The 17,038-nt window shown below is 42.2% G+C and overlaps 1 protein-coding gene across 2 annotated transcripts; it reads left to right on the top strand.

Moving 5' to 3' along the window:
- Positions 1 to 607: 607 nt before the first annotated feature.
- Positions 608 to 16,496, top strand: MYOZ1 (myozenin 1). 2 transcript variants are annotated; one of them, XM_008946102.1, is made up of 6 exons: positions 668 to 771; positions 2,616 to 2,717; positions 4,342 to 4,523; positions 12,868 to 13,102; positions 15,198 to 15,357; positions 16,192 to 16,496. In XM_008946102.1, exons 2-6 carry the CDS (start codon positions 2,642 to 2,644, stop codon positions 16,421 to 16,423), a joined length of 885 nt encoding a protein of 294 aa, XP_008944350.1. In that variant the 5' UTR covers positions 668 to 771; positions 2,616 to 2,641; the 3' UTR covers positions 16,424 to 16,496. The 2 variants fall into 2 exon arrangements, with proteins under 2 accessions (XP_008944351.1, XP_008944350.1); XM_008946103.1 differs by lacking the exon at positions 2,616 to 2,717 and having other exon boundaries at positions 608 to 771.
- Positions 16,497 to 17,038: the final 542 nt, after the last annotated feature.

Here is a 17,038-nt window from a genome sequence, read left to right on the forward strand (position 1 = left end):
ACTGTGAGGCTGAGGGAACACTGGAACGGGATGCCCGGAGAGGTTGTGGGATCTTCTTCTCTGGAGACATTCAAAACCCACCTGGACACGTTGTTGTGTAACCTGCCCTAAGCGAACCAGCTTTGGGAGGGGAATTAGACTAGATGATCTCCAGAGGTCCCTTACAAAACTTTAGCATTCTGTGATTCTTTGATTCTGTAACCCCAGAGGACACTGGATTGAATGATGGAGTGAGGAGGGACAGAAGGAATGTGTAAAAGAGAGCAAGACTCAAGAGAGCTTGTGGGGCACTACTGACAAACAGGATATTGAGAAGGTGTTTGAGGATGAATTTCATTCAAATGCAATAGGATGAGGAAGGGGAAGAGCATGCTGATTTGAAGAGAAAGAAGGAAGAAGTGAGGCACCTGTGGAGTGCTTGGCCTTCCTGGGAACTGAGGCAGTGACTGCAGGGGGCCTAAGGAGCAACCTTTTCCTCTCCCCTCTCCTCGGGGCTGGCAGTGGTGCTATCTGAGACTCTGCCCTCCGGGCTGTTGGCTATTAATAACTGCAGGATGCCTGCGTGAGCAGCCTTCAGGAGTCAAATTCACAGCACTTCGCATCAGCACTTTGTGCTGGGTAGAGCTTCCCTGCACCCAGGCAGCCTGGGTGAGTGGGGTGCTGGAGAAGCCTCCCCAGCAGCACCCCGAGAAGGGCTGGGAGGAAGCAGCCCACTGCCGAGCTCTGGGGCAGGCACGTGAGCTGGTCTGAGCCTGGCACTGCAAGCCTGAGGTGAGTTGACTGGGTAGCAAAATAGTTGAGAGGAGATGCTGGAGAGGGTAAAGACTGGTTTGGTTTGCAGCAAAACCAAGGAAACGTCTGCTGCAGAGACTGATGCAGAAAGAGACAGAGGGCTTGAACGAAGGGGTAGAGCTCAGGGGAGAAAAGGATAATTGTGGCCCTAGCTTTGGGGAGGATGGGGACTGAGGCTCCTGCAGCCTCCTCATGGTGAGGTGTCTAAAAGAGCAGTAGTCCCAGTGTAGCTCTGGACCCTGTCCACAGTGACAGATTGCTGCCCCTTACCTTATGCTAGAGCAGTTGCATGCAGAAGGGTTTCCACTCCCCAATCATGCTGGAATAGTAAAGGACAGCAGGATGGGACAGACTTGCCATTGCTGCTCCTTGGGAATGGGTGTGCTAGAGGAGCAAGGTTCCTCACCAGGACCAGCCCTTTCTGCCTTGCCCCATGGAGTCCATGTTTGGGGCATACAGATGATTTCCTTCTGTCTTGCCAGTCTTATGACCCATCAGATGGGCCATAACTTCCCACCTTCCTCGCCTCCTGGCAGCATTGCCCTTTTCCTGTCAAGAAGGGCCTGCTTCTTTTATATAGCCAAGCAGATGTCTGGCTGCTGAAGGAGAATGTGCAGCGCATGCTTTATGGCTGCACCTGCTCATGCTTGCTTTGGGAATACACCAGGGTGGGTTCTTTTATGATGTGAACTACATAGGCAGCATCTCAGTAAAAAGAAAAGCTTGGAAATCTGAAAGAAAAACTAATCCAATAGAGCATCTGCCAATGTGATTTGAGCTGGTTTGCTGTGCCTGGGCTTCTTTTAGCAGTTTTCATCACCTCATCACATGAAAATCATGTTGCAGAAGGAGTAATGGTGCAAAAAAACTGCAGAATACATAGAAAATAAAAATGTCTTGATCACAAGGGCAGTGTACAAACTCCTAGAGCCAGCTGTTCACTTGCTAGTTTTAAAATATAACTCATAGCTCCACCTTTTCAGTTCTGAAATTTTAAGCAACTGAAGTGCAAAGAAGCACAAGGACAGAGACAGTTAGTTATTGCTATTGCTGAAGCCAGTGGGTCTTTTCTCATTTTTCTTTGTATTATATGGCATTAGGTGAGGATCTGTCCCCATGTATGCTGTTGTTTGGGCATGGACAGTGCTGAAGTGAAGGCAAGACATTTGCCCTACTTAGATTATGCATGGTAACCCCCAAGAGGGACTCTTGAGAATCTGCCTGAAGTGGAAGTGCTGAGATTTCTCCTAATCTTCCCTGACACTGAAGCACAGATCTCTCATCTTATCTGGGGACAGAGATGGGAAACACTGTACTAGAAGAAATCTCCTTCTTCCTTGCCTCTCCCCTCCAAAATGATACCTGATAAGATCGATACATATGAATCAGGCACAAATGACTTCAGAGAAATTGGGTGGACAACTTTTCCTTTAGCACATTTTCAAAGTGGGCTGTTCCTGCAGCCCAAGATGATAACAGAGTACCATACCACTGTGGCACACGTGGGTGCTGGGAGAGTGCCCTGATGCAATTAAAGTGCCTATTTTGGCTGACAGTGCTATATGGCACCTTGGCAATGCTTCTGCTGTGACCTGCTGCCATATTTTGTGTCCTAATGCTAAGTCTCTGGAGAAAACCACAAGAGCCTGCCAGTGGTACTCTCTGTGAGACAATACCATTCACTAGCTCCTTCATGTGCTAGAGACAGAAAAGGACCTGTGTGTGAAATGAAGGCTGTGTATCTCTTAACTGCAGATGGCAACTAAAAGAGAGGCAGGAAATACCTTTCCAGTGTTTCATTCTCCATTTCCTTGTGTGTTTAGAGCAAAGCAGAGAACCCTTTGTGGGAATGCCCCTTGCAGGGACTCCTGCTCCTCTTAAAAGGAAAAAGCCCACTAAACTCATTGGGAAGCTGACAGACGAAGGTAAGATATGCAAAACTGCACATGTGAGAATTGTTTGGATTTCAGCCTGAATTTCAGCCTTTAAAATTTCACACCCTATCTGACTGATCTCCCAGAGCAAGATACGCAGTGAACGTACCAGGAGGCAGAGCCACAAATATTACTAAACCTCAGCCTTTAACTACATCACATTTTCTAATTTGCTGTTTAAAAGCATTACACACACCCAGGTCAAATGCTGATGCAGATTATGCTTTGTAAACTCATATTTTCCTGCAGCATTCATTTGGATGCACACCAGTGTGAATGGAAAGAGAACATGATCCTTGCTGGGTATCAATATTGCAGTGCCTTGTGATATTTTATGTTATTCTCTTACAAACTTTGTCTCTAATTTGTTTTTCCTCTGTTGTGAAAGAATTCCTTTGATCCAGCACTCATTAGTCGAAAAAGTCAAAGTCAAAGAGGGAATAACACAGCAGGAAGAATATAACTTGGGACACTACAGAATACCTGTGTATGGGGCAGGGTGACTTTTAATTAACTGTGCTATCCTTGTCTTCTCTACTTTTAACAGCATGGGGAAGATTTTTAGAGGTTTTGAAAAGTAGCAATTCAGTGCTGTCCCTTTTTCTGGCCCCCAAAAAAGAGCTATAGAAACTTCTTTGCTAGGGTACAGTTATATGTTTTTCTGTTTGTCTCTAATCTTTTATTCAAGTAAACAAGCAAGTAAAAATCCAATTTTCAGTTAAAGGGCATTTCCTCCTGTGCTATGAAATTGTGCTATATAAAATCAGCTTGCTAAAAAAGAAAAAAATTCTTCAGAGAATATCTAATAAAATGAATGGGCTCATACCAATGTTATACCAGTTTAAGGATGGAGATGTATTCTGTGTCATAAATTAGATGTAGAGGTAGGTATTTGGTCTTAGCCTTGCTTAATACTGAATAAAGCAGGCCTAGGAAAAGTTGCTTGTTTCTGACTGAAAAGCTTTAACAGCATTTCTGCAACATTTTTACATTGAAAATGTTTGAGTCCATTGCTTTGATGAAGAATCGATGGTACCAAATTAAATGGAAAAGGACTTACAGAGTAACCAGCATATTAAGACTTGAAGAGAACTTCGGCCACTTTTACCCTTATAAATTCTCCTTCAAACAAACAAACAAACAAACACACAAATGGATACAATAAGATTGAATCCTGCCATGGTTCCAGGATAATGTTTAAACCAAAGCATGCCAGAGTGATCTCTATTATATGTCATCCCAATGCAAAGAGCTGACCACTCACTCATCTAGTTCCAGAGGAGGAGAGGCAAGCACAGGGCAGTAACCAGACAAGGCAGTGGTGAATTTTTAGGCAGTACTAAGGAATCCTGGTACACTGACTGAGGTGCTTCAGATGTGGGACACATGCATCTATCTACACCCTTATGCAACTCTTCTTTGTGTAGATTTGCCTTGATTATAATCCAGAGTAATTCCATTCATTTGTATTTAAAATGTCATCAAAGTAAAAATCTGATGCATAGGTTATTTCCTAAAAACTTAATTTAGAAGTGAACTTGGCTGCTTTGAAGCAATGGACAAGAGACCTGGACCACAGCACTTCCTAAAGAGTCCCATTTTATATGTTTTTTAGTCATGCCACAAGAGGTGTCCAAGCTGAACCTGGGGAAGAAGATCAGCATCCCCAGAGATGTGATGCTAGAAGAGCTCTCTCTCCTCACTAACAAAGGATCCAAGATGTTCAAATTACGTCAGCTGAGGGTGGAGAAGTTCATTTATGAGAATAACCCTGATGCCTTCACCGACAATTCTGTGGTAGGTCGGAGATTAAAAGTAAAAAGCTGCTCCATACACCCAGGGTAAATAGGAATGGATTGTGCCCAAGCTGTCCTCCATCTGTATGTGCATGGGCTTGGACTGAAGGGGGATATGCTAGCAAAGAAGTGCAGGAAAAAGCCAAAATTATACAAACACACAAGTTTTGTCTCCTTTCAGCAGCAGTATTGGTTTCCTTTGGTAAATACTTGGTATCACACATGCAGAAGCGTAAGAAAATCCAGTACTGAGTAATGAGGGAGGACTGCATGTTTGGCAGATGTTCAGAGCTGTGAAGGGCAAGACTAAATGGCTTTGTACCCATTCCATTTCTCCTTTGCAAGATGGAAATGACCCATCCAGGTCTGACTTCTGCTCCAGTAGGTATAATTCTATTTTCCGCCTAGGATACATTACTGTGCTTTCTGCTGGGCAGAGTCCTCTGCTCATTGCTGGAAGAAGTTCCATAAATGAAAGTTCAGACAGAAACCTCTAACCTGACACTGCAATATCTTCTAATTCTTTGCTAGAAGCTAAGTTTGTTTTCATATAAAGTATTTTCCTATCAGATATGATGTATAAATTCTAACATTCTTTTTTTTTTTTCCCTTTCCCATGAGTTAGTACTGTTATTTAATCTTTGAACTTCTCTCTACAATTCATTGCTGGTGTAAATGAAACTTTGCCTTCACGTAATTGTCAGTAAAACAGAAAATGTTTCAGGGTCATATGCATTTTGATGTAGTATCTTGTCTTCTGAAGTTCTTTAAAGTTTATTTGGTTTCATTTTATCCCTTTATGGCATCCAGTTTCCAATCCAAAGAAACTGAAGGAAAATAATAAAAGCCAAGCTGGAGAAAATGTTCTGCTAAACAAAAACACACTATTTTTTAGTCCTCTGAAAGCAGCAGTAAGTAAATCTTTGTACTTCACTTCTAAAAATGACAAATTGGGAAGCAGAATGTGGAAAGACGCCTGAAAAAAAAAAGTCATTAAAATGACAACAGTAGGTCAGATTACAGATGAGGGATGACAGACCAGAGATAGAGAAAGTTTATCCACTGTTGTTAGACTTCAGGCAGTTTCTTCATCTCTTTGTGCTTTAGGTACTCCATCTCTTCAGTGAGCTATCTCCTAGAAAGGGTGTGAGAATGAATGGTGTGTTGAACTTTGGTCTCCTCCGATGAAAATCCTAGAGAAATGCAAGCTGGTTTTGTAAATAATCAGCAATCTTAGAGCATCCTAAAACAGACAGGGGCCAAGTTCGTGTGTCAGAATCTGCTGCAGTGAGGAGGATTGAGAAAATAATGAGGAGAGGGAATAAAAAGGGTGAAGTTCAAACTTGGAAAATTTGAGGGTGTCACTTAAGGGTGCCCAACGAGAGAAATACAAAGCAATTGAGTTGTGATGAGCTGACTCAAAAATGGACACACACAGAATCCATTCAAGACTGACATTACAAAGGCTGATAACAACTGCTTCTTTTTGTTAGCTGTTTTTCCTACTTTGTTTATTAATCTGCACCTGACTTTCATTCCATATGCTTTCTGTAGTGAATACTTTTCTCCATTCTGTATGAAAACCCCTGCTCCCAAGCTCTTTGGGCAAGACTGTAAGATACTGTACTGTGGAGAGATGTATTTGGGAGTTAGACAAGACCCCAAGAAGTGTAGGATTTTCTTTATGGCTTTGCTAGTGGCATAGTCTCTGAGCAGCAGCTGGTACTCTGCTTTAAAAGCCTCCATGACTCCCTTTCAGGGCCATCTTTTCTCCACATTCATGGTACAGATAACAAATCTCCATTGGTCCGTGCAGGAAGACTTGGGCCTGCCCTAGAGCCCTTGCTCAGGACCAGCTTAGCAGGATCATAAACATAATTGTTACCATTTGTTGGTTGCCCTGTGTGTGCTCTGGACAAGGACTTTGCCAGGCTGCAAGCACTGCCTCTGTGCTATTCTCACCAGCACAGCCAGCATGAGTTACCACCTTTGCTTGCAGTCAGAGCAGGAAGAAGGAAAGCTGAGCAGCAATTAAGCCATCCTCTCAGAGAGCTGGTTGCTCTTAGGCAGGCAAAGGCAAGAGATCTGTCCCTCACTGATACCTTTCAAACCATAAGTACAGCACCTGACCTTAGCACCAAATAACTTTCATCAAAAAGCCCTGTTGATTGCAATATTTGATTAGGTTTCTGTTCCTTTCCTTTCTTGCTCCTGCCTCTGTTCAAAGGTGGATGGAGAAAAGAAGGCTTAAACAAAAGGGAACTGTGGGAGGAAGATAATGGCAGAGTAAAGAATTCCTACTGTTAATTCCAGTTACTTCCCACTCCCAGTTAATTTTCATGTCCTTTGCTCCCCATCCAAAAGAATTCCTTGTGACTTTAAGGCTGTGGGATGGTGAAGGGATTCAAAGCTGGTGGTGTGTTTTGTGCTTTTATACAATAATTTCTTAACTACCTTAGAATATTCTCCAGACACAGTAAAGCAGGGCAAGAAAGGTCTGGGATGGAGTGCAGATTGTTTCTTACCCCCAAAAAAAGTGTTAACAGCAAGGTAATGTACTATAAAAACACAGAAAGATAGAAGTTATTAAAAATAAATCCAAGCCATAGAAGGGGTCCCAGAATAGCTTCTGCTGTAGCTGTAAACCTTCCACACAAAGGGGAGCTCAGCAGATCCACCCTCCTGCTTCTCTCCTCCTCCTTCTCCTCCAGCCAAACAAATACACTGGACAATCAGATCTCTCTTTTTACTTTTAGCAGAGAATATAGTGTGTGCGTGAATATCAGCCAGCTCCATGCAGAAGTAAAAACCTGCCACTCTATCCCTGCTGTGGCCAGTTAAAGGCAAAGGGTAGCTAGACCCACAGTCAAAAGGACTGACCACTCCCCACATGAGCAACATGAAATGCACTACTTACTTATAGCTGGTTTTAATTCTGTGACCCCCTTCTCCTGCAAATATACAGTATAAGGGGATGTTTTTAGGGAGGGCAGAGAGACCGTGATGTCCTCCTTGTTTGGTGCTGTGCTGGAGAAGCCAGGCTCTGCTGAGCCTTGTCTAGTAAATCAGAAGAAAGATACCTTCTCCTTTCCCTAGGCTGCACCAACCTGTCACAGAAACAGTGCTGCCCGTGTCTCAGAGGATATTATCAACCTCACTGAGGAGCTGCAAGATGCAATTTACTGCTGAGTGCTGAGAGCACGCTGAAATCCTATCTTGCTATGTGTTCTATTATTGTAGCATCTGACCAACTATAGCATGAATGAAATGACTATATTTATTTTTTAGTGATGAAGCTGAACCCATGAAGTAGATTAACGAATCACCCAAAATCATAGAGAGGGTCTCAGTCTTATCTCTGGATCTCCTAAATCCCACTTCACTGTTCAGCAGTTCACAGACTTTTCCTCCACCTCATAATATTAAATTTGTTTGGCTTCAAACACATCATGATCATGTTAAACTGTGTTTCTTAGCCTTGCATCCCCACTCATTATTGCCCCAACTCCTCCCAGGGTCCCACCTCGACTTTGGGAAGGTCTGTGCAAGACCTTCTTGCTATCACAGAGTGAAAACCATAGTTACACTTCTTGGGTGTTGCTGTTATGCTGTTTTTCTTCTAGTGAATATCCTTAAAAATAGTCTTTCTGCTAGTCAAAATTTGTGGTCTAATTTGGGTTATGTGCAGGAGACAGTTTATAGAAAGACTTCAAGACTTCATTTGCCTCTAGGTAAATGCTTTACCTAGCAGATCTGAAATGAAAAACATTAGAAAGGTGGAATAATAAATATCTGAGTAGACAATTATCAGCAGTAGTACATAAAAACACCCCAGATCTACAAACAAACAAAAAAACCCCACCTTGACACTTTCTCAGACTCCCCACAAGCTAAAATAAATGTTGTTTCCATATCCTGGCAATGCTTTTATGAAAACAAACTGAACATGTGCTGGCAAGTAATTTCTGCTGGACTTCAGGTCAAGAGATCTCTTCAGATAAGCTAAGACATCAACTGTGAAACAAAGCATGAGTGAAAAAGGGTTGAAGAACTGGATTACATTCCTTTTGCTGTTGAACAAGAACATGGAGGAGTAAGCAGAGGTGGCAGGAAGAAAATGGAAGTGGTTACATTACAACACCAAAAGCAGTGCTTCACAGCAAATAGATCTCACGTGTTAAATAGCCACAGGTGATACAGTGTGTGGAGGAAAGCATAAGGATGGAGGAACAGAGCTGTTACCATGCAGCTACTTGGTTTAATGCAAAAGCATACACTGATGGTTCTGTTTGCCCCTTAATGTACTTAGAATGCCAATCAAGATCACTGGAGGTAGGGTTAAAGGGAAAATGTTAGGAAAAGCATTCTTTCTAAGAAGGCTGTTCTGAAGGGAATATTAAACCTCTTGAACAAACAGGATAACTGCAAGCTGAGATATGAGAGACTCTCAGCTTATGACCTAAGTGGAGTCAGTCTGTTAATATGGAACTTTTCTAACAAAATGAGCCTTGCAGTGCTGGAGTTGGCTTGGTGCAGAAGACCTAAAGGTCCCAACTATACCCAAAACTGTATAAGAGTGAACACGAAGTCTGATGTCTTCTGCTCAGGAAGTGTCTGGTGTGGAGACAGCAGAATGACAGAGAGGAAGAGCCTTTTATTTTCCACAGCAGTTTGTTGGAGTACTGTGAGAAAAACTTGGGACCATAATTCCAAAACCCAGTTTCTTTCATCCGCAAAGAAAACGCAGCAAGGATTTTGGGTAGTATTAGATAAAAAATCCCATTATTTAGATGAGTTAATACAGGCACAGAGGTGAAAAATTATTTGCCTAAGATTAAACAGCAGGTCAGAAGTAGACCTGGAAATAGAAAGCAGGAGCTCAACCTGCTGTGCCTCTCGGGGGAGCATGTTTTAAAAAAACATTAGCTTAGGACACTTTTAAGAGCTGAGGTTACTTTTTATTTTCATCCTTGCTTTTTAAAGTGAATCATAGGTTTAAGGCTATGCAACCCCAAACTAAGGGCTGAGGCACACACTTTGATAAAAACAGCAGGCAGTCTGTGAGACTCTCCAAGTGTCTGAATTTTAAATCTCCCATCCCACTGTTAAGGAGCATTTGAGTGGCTGCCACTGAGAGGACGTAGTCACAGTAACTTCAGAAGTGTTAGTAAGCACATAGGCATCAAACCTTTGGGAAGCTCTTTATCAGTGTAGTGGAAATAGAAACACATTTGGTGGCCTCAATCATTCTCTTTAGGGCACAGCAAGGAGCTGACAGGGAGCACACAGTGTCTCCTCCTGGGGACTGCCTGAAGTGACGTCAGAGCCTTGAGATACTTAGAGATCTCAGCTCCATTCGTGGGATCATCTTTCATTATCTGTTTTTCATGAGACACATGCAGTAGCTCTAGAGAATTCAGAATTTATCTGCCTAGGCACTCAGCCTAGGGGATCAGGCCCTTGCTACCACTAAGGACTTAAAAGACACAAGAACAATTTGTTTAGCCAACTCAGGATACTACACATCACATGAATTTGCCACAGTTTTTCTCTTGCTAGAGTGGATTTAAGGATGTCCAGGGACTGATAACATCCACCACCTCCAACAATGCACAGAGAAGGGCAGACCCTACCACAGAGAGATTGTGTGATCTGCCTCCAGAGCCAACAGGAGAGGTTATCAGCCTTCTCCGTTGACAATCCTGGGCTTCTCCCTTGTCCCTTCCACCAACAGGGTCAATCAAACCAAACTGAAAGGTTGGTTTTGCTACATGAATATATGTAAAAGCTCCACATGCTGTTAGCCGTGGCCCAAGACGTGCATTCTCCTCAAGCATAAGCTGTATTTCACTCTGAATACCCTGTCCAGAGGAATGCTCTAAGCAACAAAGACAAAGCTGCATCTACACAGCTTTGACAATGTTGAGATTCCTGCTTGAAACTGTCATTCCTGAGCTCTGCTTTCTTGGAACAAGCTCGTTTGAATCCAACAAGGTTCAAGATTTCAAAAAGATTAATTTGCCTTTGCCTTTTGTTAATTCTAGCTAAGACAATCTATTGTGGTGGCCAAAACTAAAGAAAATTGTGGTTTTTTATTCTAGGAGGTGAGTAGACTGGAGTATTGCATGGAAAATGGGTCTTTCCTATAAATGGAGATGTCTGCTGAATATAGCATGTTTTCCCAGCAGGTCCATGAAGAACCATGAACTAACCTGAGACCAATCAAACTCATTTCATTTGCATCTAAGTAAGATTTAGGTGTGGCTTTCCTGAGGCAGACCTTGTGTTTCAGAGAAACTTCACTCCTGCTTAATGGTAATAGTGCAATTTAAAATAACACTACATGACAATTATGCCCATTCCTGGACACATCAAATACTGCTGTGCACAAAATCAAAGCAGCCCTTTTTAGTGTAGCTCACGTTATGCTGATATTTTATGAGGGTTCTTTTTTTTTTGTCAGAGAGTGCATGTAAGTAACCAGAGAAAAAGAGAAATAAGCATTTCATTCTCAGGAAGGGCACATAGCATGGGTGAAACTTGAAGGAGGACAGATGCAAATCCTGTTTTGAAATCAGTAAACTGAGAAAATCAGTAGAAGCATTATCCCTGTATATATGTTAACATTTTGAGAATAACCTCATTTTGACCCTTAGTCCTCCAAATACCCTTTTTTTTCAGTTTGTCTTTTTACAGCTACATAGCTCCCATGCATAATTGAACAGATTGCCCAGCTAGCTCCTCTGTAGAGCTTAATGCTCACAATCCTCTCCCCTCCCAGTGGTTCCTGACATTCAAGCGAACATTATCTCCTCTGTTCCTAAAAAGGGAATTCCCTACAGCGAGGAGGACAGAAAGTCCCTAAAGGCCCTGAGGGCACCAGCTCTGCTCCTTCAGCCTGCAGCTGGCTGCCTGCCTGGGTTGCAGCCTGGTGACCTGCTGTGAAACCCTGGACACTGTTGCTGGAGACACAGGGAGTGAAGGGTTAGATAATTCTGCCTTGAGCCTTGTGGGGTTTTCACTTCTCAGCTATTTTTAGCTGACTGAACAGCTGGCCTTGGAAGCCTATTTACAGCCTGGAAAGCTTCTTTTTGGTAAACTGTACTAGGTGTAAGAGCCCTGAGAAAGCCTTAACCCTTTGAGAGGCAGCCCAGAGGTCGGCACTCTTGTCTCCCATTGACTGCCTCTGGTGTATTTATACAAGCAGACCTGCAGCATGAGGAACCACAGATTCACTCCCTTCAGCCGTATTATTTGTTACATCTTCGTGCATCTCCAGTCCAACAGGAATGATCTTATGTGATATGTAACCCAAGTTACTGGTATTATACACCTGTGTGGGCTGTGATACACAAGAGATACTTTCTTATATCTGATAGGAGTCAAGCTTTGAACTCACTTATGACCAATACAACAAATGTTTTTCTGAACATATTGCATTAGTTTCTGTTCCACACAAGTATTAATGAAAATTGCTGTGTGCAAGGACAGGACCTTGTGCTGGCACCACAGGGTCTATAAATCCTGCACACACTGTTTGCCCTTTCACTATGTACTGCAGGGACTGTGCCTTCTGGCCTGGGCTGAACAGAGTGGATAGCCTGGAAAATAAGACCAGCTTGATTTTAGCGAGGGATGCAGCTTGCTTTCTTGCCTTGTTGCTGGGGTTTGGTTTGTTAATGCACATATTGCTACAAACAAAACTCTCCCTTTTTGTCATTTTCCTCTTGCGGTCTCCAGGAAGTCTTTCATGTTTTCTTTTCAACGTGTCTCTTCAGTCTTTTTCAACGTGTAAATACCCATGCAGACCTTTATATATACAGAAAACAGACATAGGGGCAGTCATTTTCCTGGCTTTTATGTTCTCATAAGTACCCTGTTGTTCTGGTGCCCTGTAACACTTAGCTCCCACACTGTAATGGAGCTGACTTTACCGGGCTATCTTAGCCTTGACATGAAAACACTTCCTATTTCTTGTCCAGCTTGCTTTCTCACAGTGTAGCTCTGTCTGGACCTTTACCTGCTCTGGCAAAAGCTATATTTCCTTTCCCTTCCTTCTGTATTTCATATTGATCACTGCTGGGGACTTCTTACCCTGATCACACACAATGACTAAGAGGTGTCCATTAAAAGGTGTGCTTCCATTGCCCTTGCTACTGTTCTACAACTGCTCCCATAATCAATACAGAAAATAACTGACATAAAATTCTGTCATTGGTTTTGTAACTGAGACAAAAACTGGTCAGATCGTGGGGTGGAAGTTCACACTCTGGGACCCAAGCCTGCAAATGTGAACGGACCATGTCCTGTAACAAGGATTCCTATTCTTTTTTCTCCTCCCCTAGGATCACTTTCAGAAGTTCATCCCACCAGGAGGGCATTATGGGGAAGACGCCCATGGCGATGCCCACGGGCGGATGGTAGGAGGAGTGACAGCTGGGCAGCATGGCTCCAGTAAGCAGCACTATCCCGCTGGTTCTGCTAAGCATGGAAGCAAAGGAGGCCCTAAGGATGGCAAAGGGGAGCATGCGGGGGACTCGGCTGGAAGTGGTGGAGAAGGAGGGGATGGTACTGAGAAAGGCAAGTATCTCCCTGCAAGAACAAGAAAAACCTAAAGCTCTCAGGCCTCGTGGCAATCTGAGTAGTACAAGAAGTAGCAGTATCGGCTCTTTATGGTTAGACTTGATGATCTTAGAGGTCTTTTCCAACCTCTATGATTCTTTATCTCAGTAGTCTTACCTGAGACTACTCGATACACATCAGTATTGAGTATATCAGCCCTACTTCCAAATCAAAGCTTCCACCTAAATGAGGAGCACTTTTTCGGTACTCTTCAGAAAGGAACAGTATTTCCAGAAGTTATCTAGTAATCGCCAATGGTCTGCTGAAGCAGTATCTTTATATGATAAAGTATTCTTCATTGACTTTAGTCTTTGCTTAATTTTATCCTATGTTGGGCTTGGCCAGAAACCTCTAGAACCAAATCTCTTCTATGGGAATCAGCAGGTGAAATCATTACTTTAACAGTCTCTATAGGATTTTACTACAAAAAGCGAATTTACTTGGGAATCAGGAACCATTGTTATAAGTGGCCATGTAAAATCTAAGGGTTTTCATTTACATTCTGGAAGAATGTGCATTTTATATCAAAAACAGCTTTTACATTTCTGGTCATCCCTATGAAAAAGAAATCTGTGTAGACTTGTCTTCTCAGTGAGGATTTTTTTCCACTGTTATCCAGTTTCTGAGTGTAGGGAGGATTAATATCATCTTATAGTTTTTAGTGCAGAAATGGATGACAACTGGCTTTATTTTTCAACCCTAGCAATCAATTAACTTCTAAACTACTTTGCTTAAATCCTTCACACAGAAAGAGAGCAGTAATTGTTTTTATCTTTCAAACGAAAATGAGATTCTTGTACACGTCTGCAATTCTCTGAAACCAGGAAAGACCAGGATTTAGAAAGGTTTGAAGAAATTAAGCAAGACAAATAAAGGTGTGATAAAGAAGTTTCACATAAGCATAGCAGTGTTCATTCTTCGCCACTTACTTAATGAGGATTTATGTTTTCTACACAAACTCTTAACACTATGAGAGCACCAGAATATCTAACTCCATTAACCTATTACTCCTAAATGCCCTAATTAAGTTAAGCAGAAGTCATTGCTCAGGAGTTTTAAGGTTTATGAAGGATGAGAATCTTCAAAGCGTGCTGCAGATCAATATACAACCAATGCTCTTATTAGCAAGGTGGTATTACACAGAACTGGAAGAAAACAGAGGAAAGAAAAAGAGGCATACAGAATGCAACCCCTTGTCTAAACTTACTTAATGGAGCAGCCAGAAGCTAACCTAAAATTTCTGGCAATCAAGTATCTGACTTAACAGCAAAGTACAGCTCTGGCATTGACAGGATTTTAACTTTGAAAGACAGTTTCAAATTTCAAATTGCTTTTAGCCATCCTGAGGTGTTTAAGCCAGACTTGTCTCTAAGGTTCAGGAGGGGAAAATATGAATGTCTGTTCACGTAACCACAAAGAAAATGCCAACTTATAAAAATACTGAGACAGGGGAGATGGTAATTTAAGAACATTCAAGATTAGACTCTTGAGGAAGGTGTTCGTAAAGATGGGTTTGGGTTGCCAAGACCCTGAAATATGATGGTTAAAGGTCCAAACCTCAAAGTTTGAGACTAGTTTTGGAGTTTACAGTCAGGGCTTTGTTTGTTGCAGCTGATGACAGTGAGGGTTATGCGTGCTATGATCAGAGAGAATTAAATCATGAAATTAGATAGCATTTTGCCTTGTATAAAGCTTCCCCCGAGGCAGTGAAGGGGATGCTGAGGTAAGGACATTGGTTCTTGGGGTAAGAGGTTTTTATCTGAGTGGTTAGAGGGAAGAATGAAACATGAGCTTTCAAATATATGCTCTAATGCAAATTCCCGGACCAGTGGCTCTTAGACTGTGGTACATCTGCTTTTGTGGATAAGGACAGAAATGGTGTATGACAGTCTTTCTAAAGAGAAATCTAACCATAAAACCTTGGACTAGATTTGTGAGTTACAGAATTTGGAAACACAGCTGGTGTCTCAACTTCGATGGCAGAATACAGAAAGACAATGTATTTAGAGTAAGTGTCATCTAACTAGAGTGTTTTACTATCCTCTGCTTACAGATGGAAAGTCAGGAGGCAAAAAAGTCACTATATTTAAAACTTACATCTCCCCCTGGGAACGAGCAATGGGTGTCAGCCCCGAGGACAAAAGTCAGTTCACCATTGACTTGCTGTCATATAGTCCCAAAGCTGATTTCCCACATTACAAGTCTTTTAACCGGTAAGTCTTCTTGGATATTCAAGTTTATTTAGCATGAGAAAACACAAAAACCCTGGCCATAGGCCTCCCATCTGTGCAATATAAGTCAGTTTTAGTTGCATGTCATTTTACTTAGCACAGTCTCCTGTGGATGGAACGTTTGAAGGCCTACAAAGAGAAGATACATTAAGAGCTTGAGATTTTAATTCAGTTTATGAACAGAAAACCAATGCAGCTGGATAAGAGGACCTTAATCCTATTTCTCTTTCTTTCTTGTGCCATTTGACCAGAGAGATTTAGCTTGCCACTGTTCATTACTGAAGCCATTCAAGTTCAGGAAAAATACTTAGGATCAGAAGCTATACTTCACAGTACTTCAGCTAACAATCACGATCTTCCTGCTGCTTCTGATAAGAACTGAAAGTTTTACAAATATTTCTAGAGCAGCCACAATTTTCTGTTAACCTCTATATAATTTTGCCACTCATTTCCATAGCCTAGGAACACCAGTACCCAGGACAACCCCAAATTTCACTCATTTCTGCAGTAATGCAGCCTCTGCCTCCTACATGTATAGGAAACCAGCATGTGCAAAATGTCTGTGGTTTGAAGGAGACTGATACAACAGGGGTGAAGGAAGTGCATGGGAGCAGGGAGAGAGTTGGCTTTTTTTGTTTGAAAATCTTTTTCAGTGCATAGGCAATCAGCACTTATACATTCTTGGGAAGGATTTGTTAGCCAGTCAACTGCAACAGTGGTAAAATGAACAATCTTAATAACTTTGATAATTTATTTTCTAAATCTCATTGTTTACCTCTGCTGTGTTTGCTAACTCCACGTATTCCCCTGTGCCAGGACTGCCATGCCTTACGGGGGTTATGAGAAAGCAGCCAAACGGATGACCTTCAAAGTGCCACAGTTTGATATTTGCCCTTTGATTCCAGAATCTCTTATGATATATAATCAAAATTTCAGCAACAGACCCTCCTTCAACAGAACCCCAATACCTTGGATGCCTTCAGGAGACTCCTCTGAGTACCACACTGAAGTCAACATGCCAAGGAGTGGTGAAACAGAAGAGCTGTAACTCCCCACCTCCAAGGCCTTCCTTTTTTTCTCAGCCCTTCCTATTTGCAAGTTGATAGTAAGGAGCTGAAAAGTGCAACTCTAGTTCTGTCAGCCCTTCCTTTCTTTAGCACTTAGCTCACACAAGTTCCTAGCAGGTTCTAAACTTATCTTCACTGTGGTGTTAATCCATATCAGAAACAGTTAGAGGGAAAGGAGCTTTTCATTCACCAGGGCGTAAAAGGGCAAAACTAGGAAGTGCTTTTCTGTTTAGCAATGCTAAATGCTGCCTGTCTGCTCCATAATAAATCTGTTTTGTCAGATATTAACAAGTAATAAACCATCAGGAGAAAAAAAGCCTTTGTGTTTTCTCTGTAAAAAAATCCTGCTAAATCAATCTGGGGATTAGCAGTAACAAAAGTTACAATGTCACAGCCAGACTGTTAGCATGGGAAGGAAGACAGGGGACTGATGGGGATGGTCACAAGACAGGTATACATCCAAACGGGTTGGATGAATACTGCAAAACTGATGGTGAAGAATGATGACTTTGAGAGGAAATGATACAGGTAATCATAACAGTATCAGAGATAAAATAGGAAGACAGCCTGGCAGTGTAAAGTATTTCACTGTCACC

This window comes from Merops nubicus, unplaced genomic scaffold (assembly GCF_000691845.1).
Source record: "Merops nubicus isolate BGI_N331 unplaced genomic scaffold, ASM69184v1 scaffold23708, whole genome shotgun sequence".
NCBI classification, from domain to species: Eukaryota; Metazoa; Chordata; class Aves; order Coraciiformes; family Meropidae; genus Merops; species Merops nubicus.